General features: G+C 42.1%; 2 protein-coding genes across 2 annotated transcripts in view; one reads left to right on the top strand and one right to left on the bottom strand.

Annotated features, from left to right (window-relative positions):
• Positions 1-100: 100 nt before the first annotated feature.
• Positions 101-8,926, bottom strand: mrps35 (mitochondrial ribosomal protein S35). The gene is made up of 8 exons (XM_071922739.2): positions 8,794-8,926; positions 8,197-8,249; positions 7,811-7,978; positions 6,466-6,526; positions 6,179-6,318; positions 4,101-4,210; positions 3,895-3,964; positions 101-732 (listed from the first exon to the last, which is right to left on the bottom strand). Exons 1-8 carry the CDS (start codon positions 8,924-8,926, stop codon positions 463-465), a joined length of 1,005 nt encoding a protein of 334 aa, XP_071778840.2. The 3' UTR covers positions 101-462.
• Positions 8,927-13,790: 4,864 nt separating this feature from the next.
• kcnq1.2 (potassium voltage-gated channel, KQT-like subfamily, member 1.2) overlaps positions 13,791-14,684 on the top strand; it is a 168,737-nt gene continuing 167,843 nt past the window's right edge. The window contains exon 1 of the mRNA XM_071922734.2: positions 13,791-14,299. Within this exon, the coding sequence (XP_071778835.2) occupies positions 13,791-14,299 (509 nt within the window). The remainder of the gene's footprint in view (positions 14,300-14,684) is intronic.

Raw genomic sequence — 14,684 nt, 5'->3', positions numbered from 1 at the left:
AACTGAAGTTGGGTTATGGGCCTAACATTACATAAAAGCTTTAGTCATCATGCACAAGAACTTCACACAACTTTCCAACTTCAAAAATAGAAGAAAAAAAAAAAAAGTATTTTATTACCAATGCAATGAGTACATTTTCACACCAGGCTTTCAGTCTTGTACTGAATGACGGCATCATAGATCAGAGGTAATAGATATTTGTATGACAATGAAGTCTATTTTGGAAAATAAATACAACAGATAAGACCCTAAAGGTTTTCATATATTGATGTAAATCAGAACAATCTTTTATGTACAGTGAGGTCTTGTTTGTGTTATTGGTACTTAGACGCCATGACAGCTGAATGATGGCTATCTGGCCACAGATGTTTAAAAAAAGTTTCTTTATTGTTATCCTTTTGTGTATCTATGTTTGCTCTTGGTCACTGTGTTTGTATGAATGCATTTATACATGAAGATGTATTACAGGTTTAGTACTTTCTTGACAGCCTCTCTGTACTGGAGCATGGTGCTCTCGCTCTCCCCTTCGTTCTTCAGTCTCGTGACGGAGTCCTTATAGTCCTGGACCTCTCTTCTTCCCAGCAGCTCCTGGCGCAATTCCTCCCCTTCTCCCTCCCCGGCCACTTTCATGCGCACCAGCGTATCTAAGATGTTCTTTTGGGACGGGCTGTCCTCCCAGCTATACTCCTCCATGTCTGCCACAGTCTTCTCAGCCTCCCAGGCCTCTGTTTTCTGAAGAATGACAAAAACAGAAAAAAAAAAAAAACATTGGCTACCGTTACACGCAGATTGCAAATGGATCATTTACTCAACTTGACTGAAAATGAGTTTAAATGTAGCATTGGATAAACAGTATATGTGTGAGTAAATCACAATCACTTTGACGTTTTAGACGGATTGTGGAATATTGGTTTACTCAAGCCTGGCTGAGGTGTTTACATGGGGTTACGTCATTTGAAATACGAGCAAATTAAATCCTACTAAACTGTAAACATAGTGCTAACTAGATAGAATCGCACAAACACTGTAGAAGATTTATCCGACTTTTCCTCAGGGTGGTAACAATGGAGATTAAGGAACATGTTTACATTGATCCTTCAAGGATCTGGTTTGCTCGGCCTTTGTTTGGAACACAGTATAGCAACAGAAATAAATTATGGGGGTCCCTGGTCACCCCTCACCCCTTCTTTGATGCTCCTCTCACAGAGATAGTATTTCTCCATATGTGGTGCTCCCTTCGCCGCCTGTCTAGCTGCCATCACATTCCCTTGAGAACAATAGGCCCCATTGTGCAGCAGCTTAAAGCAGGGAAGCGATAGAGCCTCAGCTCTGTTGCTCTCCAGGTGTTTCTGAGGTTAATGACCATCATTACTGCTATACATATCTGATCCATATAACATCCAGTCTGGATCAAGTCCAAGCCCTAGTGAGTGAGGAGCGGGGGGCTCAGGATTACGGCTGGGAATAGATCAACAGCTTCCTTTTAAATGATGTAAGCCTACTGAAATGAAAGGGTCGTTTTAGTTCCAGATCAAAACATTTTCTATAACATGCCTCTCTGCAAAAAGTACGGTTCTGCAGATTATCCTCATATATGGAGTCTTACATTTTAAGAAGTAATAACTACTGCATAAATCTTACTAAGTTAGATATGATTGGAAAAGTGCCGACCTCTTTCCTTTTGCTATTCTAGGTTTGATATAATGAGGAAAAAAAAGTAAATAATGAAGTGTTGACAGTTCTGACACCATGTCTGTCATTTCATCCATCTCTAAACCGTTTGGCCAACAAACGGAAAATGTGACGATGACAGACTTGCCAGGGGACCAATGGCCACCTGTTTTGTTCATTGAGGAGAACATGTGCAGCATTCATGTACCCACCACATAATATTTACATTTTCAGTTAAGGGAAAGGATGGGCAATGGACATGAGGGGACAAAAGCAGATGGAGTGTCCCTAGTGGTAAACTCCACCCCCCCCAAACACGTGTTGGAGGCAGCTTCGAGCAACCCGCTCGAGCGTTGGCCTGGATTAGCACACAGTGGAATTAGCAGGCAAGGTCCGTCTCCCTGAGTGGGGAGATAAAATCACCTCAGTGGCCGCTAACAATCGGCCTCTTTGTGGGCTAGCGTTACTACCTGAACGCTACTCTACTCTCACAGCTTCCACAAGCCTGCTGGACAGTACTGTGCCTTCCATTGTGTGTCCGAAAGGGCAGTGGACAGTGTTCCGCTTCCCGACTCGGACACCATTCCCAACCGAGAAAAACAACAACAGTTTTTTATGTGACTAAACCGTGACTAGAAAAGCTCCCAAAGGCAGCAGTTGCACAACAGGGGGAGTCATTTGGTTTTCTGTAACTGGCTGCAATTTCATGCGAACAGCGCCTGGGCTGGTGACCCGGTGGCAGATTTCTCTGATGTGGCATGGTTGGCTTAATGTCAATGAGTGTCAGGGTCAACACCTGATAGGGGAGTCTGTTTTCCCCTGTCTGTGGGGAAATGTCAATAGGACAATGCTGCTGTTTGCCACCCCCATGCCCATTCAACTCTGATACCTCCCTAATGGGCTTAGTCGCTCACACCATGAAGGGAAGATGGACACGAATTCCCCTGGTAAAATGGTGCTAGCTCTATGTAAATGTCACCAAGAAAACAAGTGAAGGATTTAAAATAAATGTCTTTTCCAGAATTTTGGTATGTTAAAAAAACATTTCTGGATTCAAATGAATGGGGACATTAACTGTAGGTGCAAAAACGTACTTCGCTGAAACAACTAAATTCCAAGGCACATCAAAGCCTTTTAAGTTTACTTGGAGAGACTTTGACAGTGACTTAATTAAATAGTATATTCAATAGCAAAAATACATAATTTTTTTTTATTATTCCCTATTGGAAAACTATTTTTCCGCCTATTCCCCTCCACAGGGAGATCCGACTGCAAGGTTAGGACTCTTCAGCAAGGCAGATGCTTACTGACATTAGTGTTTGACCCTGGACCCGTTAAAGGACGGTCTCCCTACTCACTACGCTACTCTGCTGCTCAAATGCTTTATCATTTTTACAAATCTACTACATGTCTTACACTGGAACGTAAAGTAATTACCTACCACTGAGAAGAGCTTTACACCGTTCAGGTGCACTGCACAACAAAAAGAAATGTCAAGTGAGAGTTGATGTAGGCATCATTATACGGTTTCGTATTGCATGCTGGCGCAAATGAGATCAGATATTATCTGTCTTCCGATCTCAAACAACCTCTGCAAATGGTAACACAAAAGAAAGTGACAGCGGGTCATTGGCGCAGAAGATGCCGGAGAATAAACGCACTCCCAATGAATGGATTCTTCCTGAAAGAAGTGGAAAGGCCAATAAACAAAGAGACAGAGAGCGAGCAAAAGGCCAAAGCCACAGGAAACCTCGGAAGAGAGCGAAGTGGACGTGGAAAAGGCACAGGTGTCTCAGGCAGCTAACCCCCGGGTAGGGTTGGTCAGGAGTAAGGCGGGGGCTGAGGTGGATCTGTGAATGGCAAGGGCCTGAAATATTCATGGACTGGCTGAAAGGCAACAGAAAAGACCTGTAGTGCTCTTTTTTACCACAAAGGCCTTTTGTGTATCCAAACCCTTGACCACAACAGCTGACCAGCCAGTATCGGGTATCTACAGTTCAACAACAGCTTCTCTACCCATCTGTTCAACTATTATTAGAGGAGGGGTGGCTGATTGTATCAAGTTCTTTACCACCGCTTACGATCATAAATTAATTGCATATTTGCGGTGATCATGACGTTCATTGCATTTTAAAAGGATAGACTGAGGTCATGCTCCATATGAATATTGATGGATGGCCTTTTCAAAGCAGAAATAGAGGAAAACCTATTAATTGAACTTACCCAAGACTCGTGGTAGAGGACAGTTAGGAGGTACAAGGCATAGTCATAATTCTGCTGTTTCAATGGGCAGCTGGTAGAGAGAGGGGGGGGTAAGACAAAACGGTTAAGATTTGAGACCGTTTTCTTTTTTTCCTTATGTTATTATTAGGCATGTTATAATTTTGATTGAACATACACTTTATTTTCAGGGTGCTGTGTGTGTTTACCTGTCAGTTCTGATGGTGAGGATATCGGTGTCTTTGCAGTATCTCTCCCCAACAAGTTTGAGCATCTTCTTCCGTGCGTGGTCGTCCAGGTTCAAACTGGACAGCTTCACCTGTGACGACAACGAAACAACATATTAACACTACAGAAACATAAAACAGGCAGTAATTCCTTCAGGCAGAAATAGTAAATCTCTACATCCTTTTCCACATAAAGCTTTGGGACGGATGCATTATGTGCGTGCAAAGAGTAGTACACAAAGATAAAAGATTAAGCCACACATCCGTTTATATATCTCTTGCTTTCTCTCCTTAAAAAAAAAATGAAAACCACAACCAAAACCGGAAAACTCATTTATTTCAAACTATATAGAGCTCTGACTGTGTTGTTTAAATCCCTATACTTTCGACAGATGAAATCAGAACAGATATGTTGTGCCCCAGAATAAACTGCAAGCCCTTTGTGGAGTGGATAGATGGAAAACAAAAGAGATTACACCATGATTATGCTGTTTCTCATGGCTTTGAATTATGTAATTTGTACATGACGACATAAATGCAGGTATAAGTAATATAAGGGAGAGATGTGTACTCTACGTAGTACTGACAACAAAAAGGTGAGGTAGTCATGGCTAGACAGGTCCGTGTGTGTGTACAGAGACAAGTGTATGAGTCTGTTGCCACTGGAACCATGTGTCAAAACTGGCCTGTGATCAAATTCTGCCAGAGCTTTCCTCTCCTGTATCTCACCCAGTACAGCTGAACAATTAATCAAAAAAAAAAAAAAAAAATCTAAATCGCACTATGAACTTCTGCAATTTCCAAATTGCAGAGGCTGCAATTAATTGCTTCAGAGAGTGTCCAAAATGGACTAATAAACAAGGTGTTTCAGAGCTCCAGGTGATCTTTGGTCCATGAATCAAGTACAATATTGGTGAAAACCTTTCATCATACTCAAACTCAGCAAATACTGCACACTGACATCTAATTTTTTTTTTTTAACAAAATCACTTTTCTTTAAATAATTTTAAAGTTCTAAAATATTTATGACAAGAAAAACTGATATTAATCACAGTTTAAATAGCAATTGCAATATTCTGTCAAATATATTGGCAAAATCACCCAGTATCCCTCACTACTTTATTATTGTCTATATATACTACTTTTTTCCAATCCAAGTGAAAACAGTGTGTATATAAGTGTTATGTGTCTCTGTGTTTTTGCTAAATTGAAAATAGAGGACTGGGCTCGGTCCGGCTCAGGTCAGGCTCAGTCCGTTTCGTCTGGACTCGGACCCCTGCCGGGCTCTATGGGATTTACCCAGCAATCTATCGTTGATTCTGCCTAATCCACTGGGATTAATGGCTGAATAATTCCTACCTCGCCGACATAATCTAAGGCAAAGTGTCAGTGGAGCAGATGGCTGGTGATTAATGGTAAAAATTGCATATTTCCAACTGGGAAAATGAAAAATGGCGCAATTGTCAATGATGGTTTACGATGCTGAGTGTTTTGTGTTGTAAGGAAGGGTTTCTTTCAACATGTTTTGGAGCACAAAAGCCCATGTGATGGACTGCTGTAAAAATGTAGCCCCAGCAAAAGTTATGAAAGAGGTTTGTGCAGAGAAGAACAGAAGAGAACAGAAAAAGGCTATGTCCATATGTGGAAATAGAAAATAATCAAAAGAGAATAGATTAGAATAGAAATCATTGTCCACATGTGGAAATTTAGCTGAACTGTGGTTAAATTAAAAGAATAACCAAACAAAACTCGATAATTATATAAGGCAAGACGAGAAACAAGAACAGAACAAATACACTAATTTGGATCTCTCTGTAGATTTAGGGCAGCATTTAGCAATGACCTTAAGACCTCGCTAGTCCCAGGGACTTGATGTCGGCTGGCGATTATGCTTCCCAGTAAATCTCTAATCTCATTTTATACATCAGGTTTCTCCCCTCTTGACTTCCTATGGATCAGACGTATCGGGTTCAAGCCAAGGTCATGACACTAAAACTGTAAACTCTGAAAAGCTTTTCAGAGAGACTGTTTAGAATCAACGTGACGGCAGGGAAACTCACTTTGAGATGAACGATGCGAGCAGAAGGGTTTCTGACAGACGTGCCAGCAGACACGTAGTCTGTGCTCTCTATTTTGACGGGGAAGTGCTCGTCACATTTGGCGTCGGTGTCCAGGGCAGACGGCCACTCTGTGCAGAATGCTGACGGCAGAGAAAGACAAATTACTCATTAACTCAATGAGACTGTATCTATTTTGAGGTGAATAATAAAATCAGTGGCTGCTAAACCAAAACACAAAATACAAAACTGCTTTCAGGTGCTTTTCAAAATTAAAAGGAGGGGCTTACGTTTCAGAGCCTCACAGTGTTTCTTAATGGCTGCCGGTGTCAAATGCAGAAAGTTTGGTATCTGAGAGATGTTTGAAGAGATCACATAATAAAAACATGAAATAGCACAACAGTCTTAATATCTACATCCCAGACAGTACAAAGCACAACATCAAAAACATTGAATTTTTTGACCGTCTACAGAGATGATGCAATGCTAGATTCCATTGTATGATGATTTCAAAGGGTATGATTAAAAAAAACAACTGAAAATGATATCTATTTCCTTCATCATCTGGGTAAAATCTACAATATGGGAATCAAGACAAACTTCTTATAAGTCACATTTTTGGCTTGGACACAAGCACAGGATTTATGAAGCTGTTAAAATGGGTCTAGAATGTTCCACAACAAAACAAAAAGTAAGGGCTAAAATAAGCACGCACAGCTCCAGCACTTGAAATAATCTGTTCAGCCCCCCCGTGGCAGAGTGAGAGAATGAAATCAATATCGTTAGGCTGCACCCCAGGGTTCCAGCTGTCGCGGGTGAAGGTACTAGGGCATCGGCAGGTGGCCCGGGGCCAGATGGAGCAGCTGGTGTCTGGACACAGCAGCTCAGTAATCCTGGCATCGTCACAGAGACATCGGAGCCATACAGCAGAGAGGAAAGCGCTCAAAACAATACTGCAAGAGCACAAGAGCACTGGCCTGCAGGACGCGACTTGTCACATTGAATACTGGGTCGCAAATGCTAAGAGATACAGATGTTTACATCCGAAAGTTAGATTAATAGATAGTGGTGAAGTCCACAGTCAGTTGTATGATACTGTACTTAAAGTCTATAGAGGATAGATTGATTATAAATATCATAGATTGTTGACTGATTATAGATTGATGACATAATAGACTGATTAAATTTACCCACTGATAACATTCTCAATACAATGTGCAAGCTCTTCTCTTTTCTGTGGACTGATTTGATCTATTTAACTAAGATTTACTAGGATGTGCTTTAAGTTTCAATAATTTTGAGTATTTTATTAAAAGTGTTAAAAAAAATCAGAACAGGACATGACAACGATCTCCTGCAGGATCGAAACGCTATTTCATTTGTGAGCACTGATGAAACCAGTTGTTAACTTTAGTCTGAATCTTTTGAACTCCATTCAGCACCAATCACAGGGATGTGCAAATAGACCTACAACTTCATTTACTTTCTTACACCAGCAATTTGTTATTGTAGTTTAAAAAAAGGTGACCAACTGCTCTTTCCATTTCTTCCTTAAATTCTAAAAACAGCATCAAGCACCCCTGTGTGTTAAACATCGATCCTCATCCTGTGGTGGTGGTGGTGGTGAACTCTGACCTTGATCAGCTCCAAGTTGCCCTTCTTCTCTGGGGGAACTCCTCCCTTCACTGGGTAGCCCATGCGCACCGGTAGGGGGACCGAGCCCGGCCTGAAGGGGGCTGCTGCTGGGTAAACTGCAGTCCAGTCCTGATCCACTGCCATCTTTTCTGTCCGGGGCTTGCCTGCCTGGTACCCAAAGCACACACAACAAACTTTATTTGACAAACTGACAGAAAAGCCATCACCATTTTTCGCAAAACCATCACAACTGTCATCATTTTTATCATTACTATCATTGTCATTCTCATATTTTCATCACTTTAACACGTTTTGATTTCTTGGTTAGGAATGATGTGCATTGTGTTTATCTTGGCCTTAAACAGCCATAAATACTGTCGACTTACATCTCTCCTGGGTTTCTTGACAAAGCCTCCTCTAGTGCCTCTATCGGGAAAGCCTGAAAATGATCATGTTTAAAGTTTAGACAGCCTGTGTTTCAGATTTGAAAACACACACACACACACACACACACACAAAACACAGCATCGATTTAGTAAGAGGAGCCCATTCATTTTTATGTGAAGGACACCCAAACAGATGCACCGTAGACTACAGAATGTATTTTTGTCTCCACTGTAGTGGGTTGGGACATTACAGTGGGAAGAGAAAAACTGGCTTCCAGGTAGTGGAATAAGAAAATGACTTGTTCCTAATTTTGCTGGGGACCCACTGCTCTCAAGGACCCCTGAGGGTCCCCGTACCCCTGTTTGGGAACCACTGCATTCGATTACTTAAATATCAACTTTTCCATTTCACTAGCTGTTCATCTGACAATGCTGGAAATATACAAACACCGCAAAATAACATCTAAGGCAAAGGACCATCTGAGGTCGCATTTCAAGCAGCTAGCTTAGCAGGCAGCTAGCAGCTAGGATGCAGAAGCTAGAAACAGTCTAGGCTGGATTTGGCGTGAACGCTTAAGCAACAGAAGTGAAACTCACCTCTCTTTCCAGTAGTAGTGTTTACAGAAAGGCCTGTCGCGTATGTTACCCTGTTCAATGAGCTGTGTAGTCCAAGACCAGGACCAGTTATTCGACCTAAGGACAGAAATGCCTTGCTTGTGTGTGCAGCCATGTTTTCGCTATGACTACGGAAACCTGCGAGGGACCAGACACCGGTCGTGCGACTTGAAGCTGCGTGTGTTTAGTGCCTCCTACAGATGCTGTGGAGGACATCCATGCACATGCGTCCAGTGGCTGATACCCGACATTGAGAAGATGCGACATCAGCCTGACAGAGGTAGTTGTTTGATAAACCAAATTATAAAGTCTTGTATGCGTGAAAAGTAATAGTGAGAAGCATTCTGCATATCTCATGAAATGCAAATGACTTTAATCTTAGCTTTTATCAAAAGTTAGCCGACTGTCATATTTTCATAAACACAGACTACCCCATGTTTTTATTCTCATCATAGCTCTTAAATCACCTAATGACATGGCAGTATTCCATAAAGTAGGCCAACTTATATTTCTACGTGAGTTTTTAAGAGCAGGTACCACTTTTAAAAAAGGAAAAAATCACGTTTCCAACAATTTGTTGCATCTGAGATCAATAATCTATCAATAACAATGGCCACGCGTGACGTGCGTGCGATTGCGCGCGACCGTCCACATGTGTGACCAGCAGCAGCAAGGAGCAGCAGCCCCGCCGCCAGCTGTTGCCGCTTTCTGCAACGTGGTGCCTTCAAATTCTCCGCCTCGGCTCCTACTTCCGAGCTTCATAGTCTTATATGAAATGACTTTTCCACAACAATCTGACCATCTGACGAGAGGCGTCCCACGAGCGATTATAAGTGCAACATACAAACTGGTACTTGAGCTTGAACAGCATCGCTGCGCCTTGTTTACATTTAATTTATTCACCTTGTCCCTGGACCTTGTAACAAAATTATTTTTGCTGTCTGTCACAAGACTACTTTGTGCTGCAGCCAATAAAGAAGAGAAAATCCACACGGGGCATGTAATTGATGTTTTAATTAATTTAGCTGGCAAAAGTTGTAGGCCTACAACTAGGACGTTTTAGTGTGCGTGCGTGCGTTTCTTACAGCAAGTCAGAGAGTGAAAATATAAACACACAACAATACCAATTATTTACAATATTTTTTAATGCCAAGCACATTATTAGAAAATACATCACACAATTTTGGACAAATCATTCATGTTTTCCAACTCCTAAACGTCACATCTCACAGGTTACTTTAAAAATGTATTATATTTGTATTGTAAATAGTTGGCTACACTGCTGCTGCCCCAAGAGCAGCGAGCCAGTAGGCTAATACTAGGGTAACATGTTATATGCCTGCAGTACAGTAGCCTATTCCTGCCCCAAGAGCAGCATTTTATAACCTGTTTACAATAGAAGAGCAAGAGCAGCATAATTCTGTATACAATAAACTGTAGCCTATACAATTGTCTGTTATTCAAGGTAGAATGTCAAATGCCTACAGAACATTGTTTCTGCCCCAACAGCAGCAATACTCTGCATACAATCGACTGATACTAGAATAACATGTCATACACCTACAGTACACTATTCCTGTCCCAAGAGCAGTATTTTATGTATACAATAGACTGAGACGAGTGTAGGATGATCAGTAAGACCCAAACTCAGTAATGTATGTTGATTATTTTCAGATTAGGCCATATTTGAGTACAGACAAGAAAAACGGACCAATTACAAAGTTCAAGAAATGTATTTCAGGAGTGCATATAAACAAATTTTCTTCTGTGGGACATCTTGCCATTTTTCACAAGTAGGCCACCCTATCTGCAAATAGAATGTGCCTACATATTTTTTTAGGTAACGTAAGTTACATTTTCTGCATTTAAAATATGTAACATCATTACTAGTGGCCTAGTCTATTCTGTTGCTACACATCCCTGCATCTCGGCTACTAGAAAAAATGTGCGCTGATGTAGTGATTGTGATATTTCCTACAGCACCTGAAGGCAGCGTGTGTCCGGACACAAGCTGCGATGCACTTCAAAGGGACAAGTCGTGCGGACAGCAACCGATTTTAAAAATGTTCTTTCTCAGTTTTTTCTAGGTCAGCTGTATGTTTTTGCGCACTGGGAGATATTAATTGATGACTGGAACTTGTTTTTTTTTTTTTTTTTTTTAAAGCCGAAGTTGTTGCCTGGCTTCAGAGATAATCCCATTTCGTCTGGCGCCAGTAAGAACTTCACGTCTTTTTTCGGGTTCAAAGGTAAGCTTCGACACTTAACAGCTGCGGCATAATGTTTTGTTAGTGGGTTTTTTTGGAAATGCAGAACACGTGGCATGTTTTGTTCCTTCATATACAGGTGGGTTTATGTCGTTACAGGCAGTCCTTCAAGCTCAGCAGCGAACACTCGCGGCTAACATTAGTCGATGCAAATATTGACTTAACATTTGCTTGACTGTAGACAGATTCATCAAACCTACCAGGCCTACACCTGTGCCTTCTTCACATCTTTTACAGTAGGCTAGTTCAATAGACACAAACAGAGGAATACTGGAGTTGGTAGAAAACGAAAGTTAAAAATTCTTCATTAAACCAGATAAAATCCATCAATTTGTGTTGTAGGTCCAATGCCAGACTTGGTTCAGTTTAATGGAAAAGTCACACAATACTCTGTAACTGTAGAGCCACACAGTAGCCTCTGCATGTCTGCCAGTTAATTGTGTGTCTCATGGTTGTCCAGTTTTAAGGGCAGAAACTCTATCTATGGGGAGACAGCAGTGCTTGTGGCTCCTGTCATCAGTTCATCCACAGCTGAGGACAGACATGGTGGGGGGTGGCAAGCTCCAGTTACCTCTCAGCTCCGGTCCCAAAGACTTTTTCCGATCCGCTTAGACAACATCCAGCCATCAATTACAATTACAGTACCTGGCTCAGTGTCTTTCCACCCCCTCCACCCCTTTAGAGTACATTCATTATAGGTACAGTATATTCACATAAATCCTCAAGGGTAAAAGTTGGTTTAGACAGATGGAAAATGTTTTTTGTGAAGTTGTCATCCTATCCAATTTGCTTTACTTCTTCATACAGACATAATAAATACATAATTTATTAAAGGTTTAGGCCTATAAACCTATAGGTCTTTATACCGTATAAACTGTAGATTTTCAAAATGATACTCTAAATCCATTTTCACTGGCAGTCCTTGAATTAGGGGGAGTTCTGTCAGTTTTAACTTAAAATATTAACATGCATTGGGTTAACGGTTTTCTGTGTCAGGGCTATACTTTTGTTTACAACTGGATTAGGGACGTATCCTCTAATTAGTGCACTTGACTTTTCCACTGATCTGACTCTGACCGTAGAGAAAGACACAGAGGGAAAGGGGGAAGGCAAGCTGCAAGGCAATCATCCGTGTGGTAGCAGCAAGTGACCATGACCAGTGCAGTCACTCTAAATCTTGACTGGTTGCACTCTGATTACGCCTCTGTGATACAACATACTCGGTGCTAACGTAAGCCTTATTGTGGGTGTCAATGATTGAGTAGGCTGTAGGCTGGTAAACAATTAATTTTTCCCACTAAACGGTGGCAATGGGCTGTGCAGTGTCCTTGTTCCACTTTCCATACCCTTCCTACAATATCTGTCTTCCCTATCCAGATGGTAAAACAGACAGGTCTGACAACCATCAAAGACAACGCAACAGGATGTTCTTCTAAAATTCTCAGAAAAAGCTGTCAGAGATGAACTTGTGTGCTGACGTATCGCTGTCACGTTTCCCAGAGTATGATTCTGTTCTGGGAATATTATTCCCCTGTTATGCTTGTATTATGTGCACAGGTCATATGTTGCAGTGTGATAGACTATAGCCATTTGCACAGTGCATAGAGATGTCACTACAAATCCTCACTCACAAATTCACACTGGTAATCCCCTTTGTTTCCCTCCCATTCTTGTGTAACATTAATAACATGGAATATATCCGTGCTGCTATAGATTTGCAGGGGTTACAGCGGAGGGTTTAAGCACAACTTAAAGCACTAATCAGCAGATGTTGCCTCGACAAAACGAGTCTGTCATCAACCTGCGGCTGTAGTTCAAAAGCAATGTGCTGAAGATAACATCTTTGAGTATTTAGTACCGTTTGGGCTAATGACTGAGTCTAGCTTGATGGCATTTTTTGAGTAATAATGTGTTTTCTGATAATATCTGAATGCTGTAGTTGAATGTTATAGTATGTGTTATAGTATGTATATAGTAGTATGTATATAGTAGTAGAAAGTCACTCAAAGCGTAGCACACTAAATTGACTTTCAAACACTTTCCTGTGATTGTGTAAACTTTTTTAACTCTTGCTGTATGGTCCCATCTAGCAAAACCCACCCATCTGGTAACAAGCAGTTTACAACAAACACGCAGAATTATTTAGAAATACCAACTGAATGGTGTCCTGGTGGGACGTCCTAGGTTTGAATCCAGCCTGCAATTTTTATAGCATGTCATCTCCTTCTCTCTGTCTCTCCCATCTTTCCTGTCTCTCTCCACTGTGAGCTATCCAAAAACGCAGAAATGCCATAAACATAATCTTAGAAACAACAAAAAGAGATACAATTTGACCCAGGTGAAAACATATTACAGTAGTCTCAGAAATGATTAGGCTGCTAATGGGTTAGTAAGTCAAAGTCTTGTAGTTTTTTGTGACAGATTCACGAGGTAAGGTTACAGGGTCCATACTGGTACAAGGCAGGGTCATACTATCACTATCAGTCATACTATCTCCATGACTCATCTCACTTCCTCCACTGCAGGTCTGGACACACATGTAGCCCAGCAGAGAGGGCTCTTGTCTGCGGCAGGTAGCTAGCCATGCCTAGCTAGGTGTCCACTCCTGCTCTGCTCTTCCCTTCTACCTGAACCTGCGGGCTGTAACCTCCAGGACTTTCCAGGCCTGAAAGCACCTGTTGGCCCTATCTGAACTGGACCATCCCGCAGGGCATCATGGGGGACAGGCGGGCACGCTCCTTCCACATGACCTGCCACATGCACCGTGACTATGGCAGCAGGCTGGGGAGCTCCATCATGAGTTGCGGGCCCAACGGATACGCCAGCACCAGCCTCAGCCTCAGCATGGACCAGGACCTGCTGGAGGACGCTGACCAGGCTGCGTCCACGGCCACTGCTACTACCACTGCTACCACCGGCAGGGCTCCTGCTGCTGACAGAAGCCACTACTCTCCTGTTTCACTGGAACTGGACCCCGCAGCGGTGAATAATGGATCAGGCATTCCCTGCCGCTCACCGACAGACACAAAGGACCCAGCGCTGCAGATCGCACAGAGCCAGCCCTCTATCACCGCTCCCCTGCCGCCTCTCCCTCGTTCGAGCTGGCTGCACCATCATCAAAAGGAATTCCAGAGCCCCTACATCAAGACTAGCATGCAGGGGGATGTCTACAACTTCCTAGAGAGACCTGCTGGACTGAAATGCTTCCTCTACCACTTCCTGGTGTGAGTACCTCTCTCTGGTTCTGTCTGTGGTGACTTCAATATAGACTGGAGCTCAGTTAAGCAGCGGTGATGAGTTAGATATACTTATGGTTGACCACAGAGTTTTATAAGCTTGTGTCAGGTTCAAAAGGCTGAATTATTGAAAATAATCATAAGTAATTCAAAGGAATTATCAGGAGAACTCTGGGGGAAACTCTGGGGGGAGACTGGGGAAATAATTCCCCAGGATGCAATGCAAAATTAAGCCTTTCCAACAATAAATAAAAAGGGAAATGAAAGGCTTTACCAGATACATCAGGTATATAGGCTACAAACGTTGGGGAACTGAATACACCTAAGCACAATTTGGCTATATTACTGGTAAATATAATATAGTGTTCATGGT

Source organism: Centroberyx gerrardi, chromosome 4, assembly GCF_048128805.1.
Source record: "Centroberyx gerrardi isolate f3 chromosome 4, fCenGer3.hap1.cur.20231027, whole genome shotgun sequence".
In the NCBI taxonomy this organism is placed as follows: Eukaryota; Metazoa; Chordata; class Actinopteri; order Beryciformes; family Berycidae; genus Centroberyx; species Centroberyx gerrardi.
Note: the sequence above shows the minus strand (reverse complement) of the source record. Positions and strands in the feature narration are given on the sequence as shown.

Excerpts from the sequence above, each read along its gene's own strand:
- mrps35 (XM_071922739.2), bottom strand. The coding sequence starts at position 8,926 with ATGGCTGCACACACAAGCAAGGCATTTCTGTCCTTAGGTCGAATAACT. Across the intron at positions 7,979-8,196 it reads TCAAGAAACCCAGGAGAGAT|GCAGGCAAGCCCCGGACAGA; the intron begins GTAAGTCGACAG and ends TTTGGGTACCAG. Across the intron at positions 6,319-6,465 it reads ACACTGTGAGGCTCTGAAAC|CATTCTGCACAGAGTGGCCG; the intron begins GTAAGCCCCTCC and ends CTCTGCCGTCAG.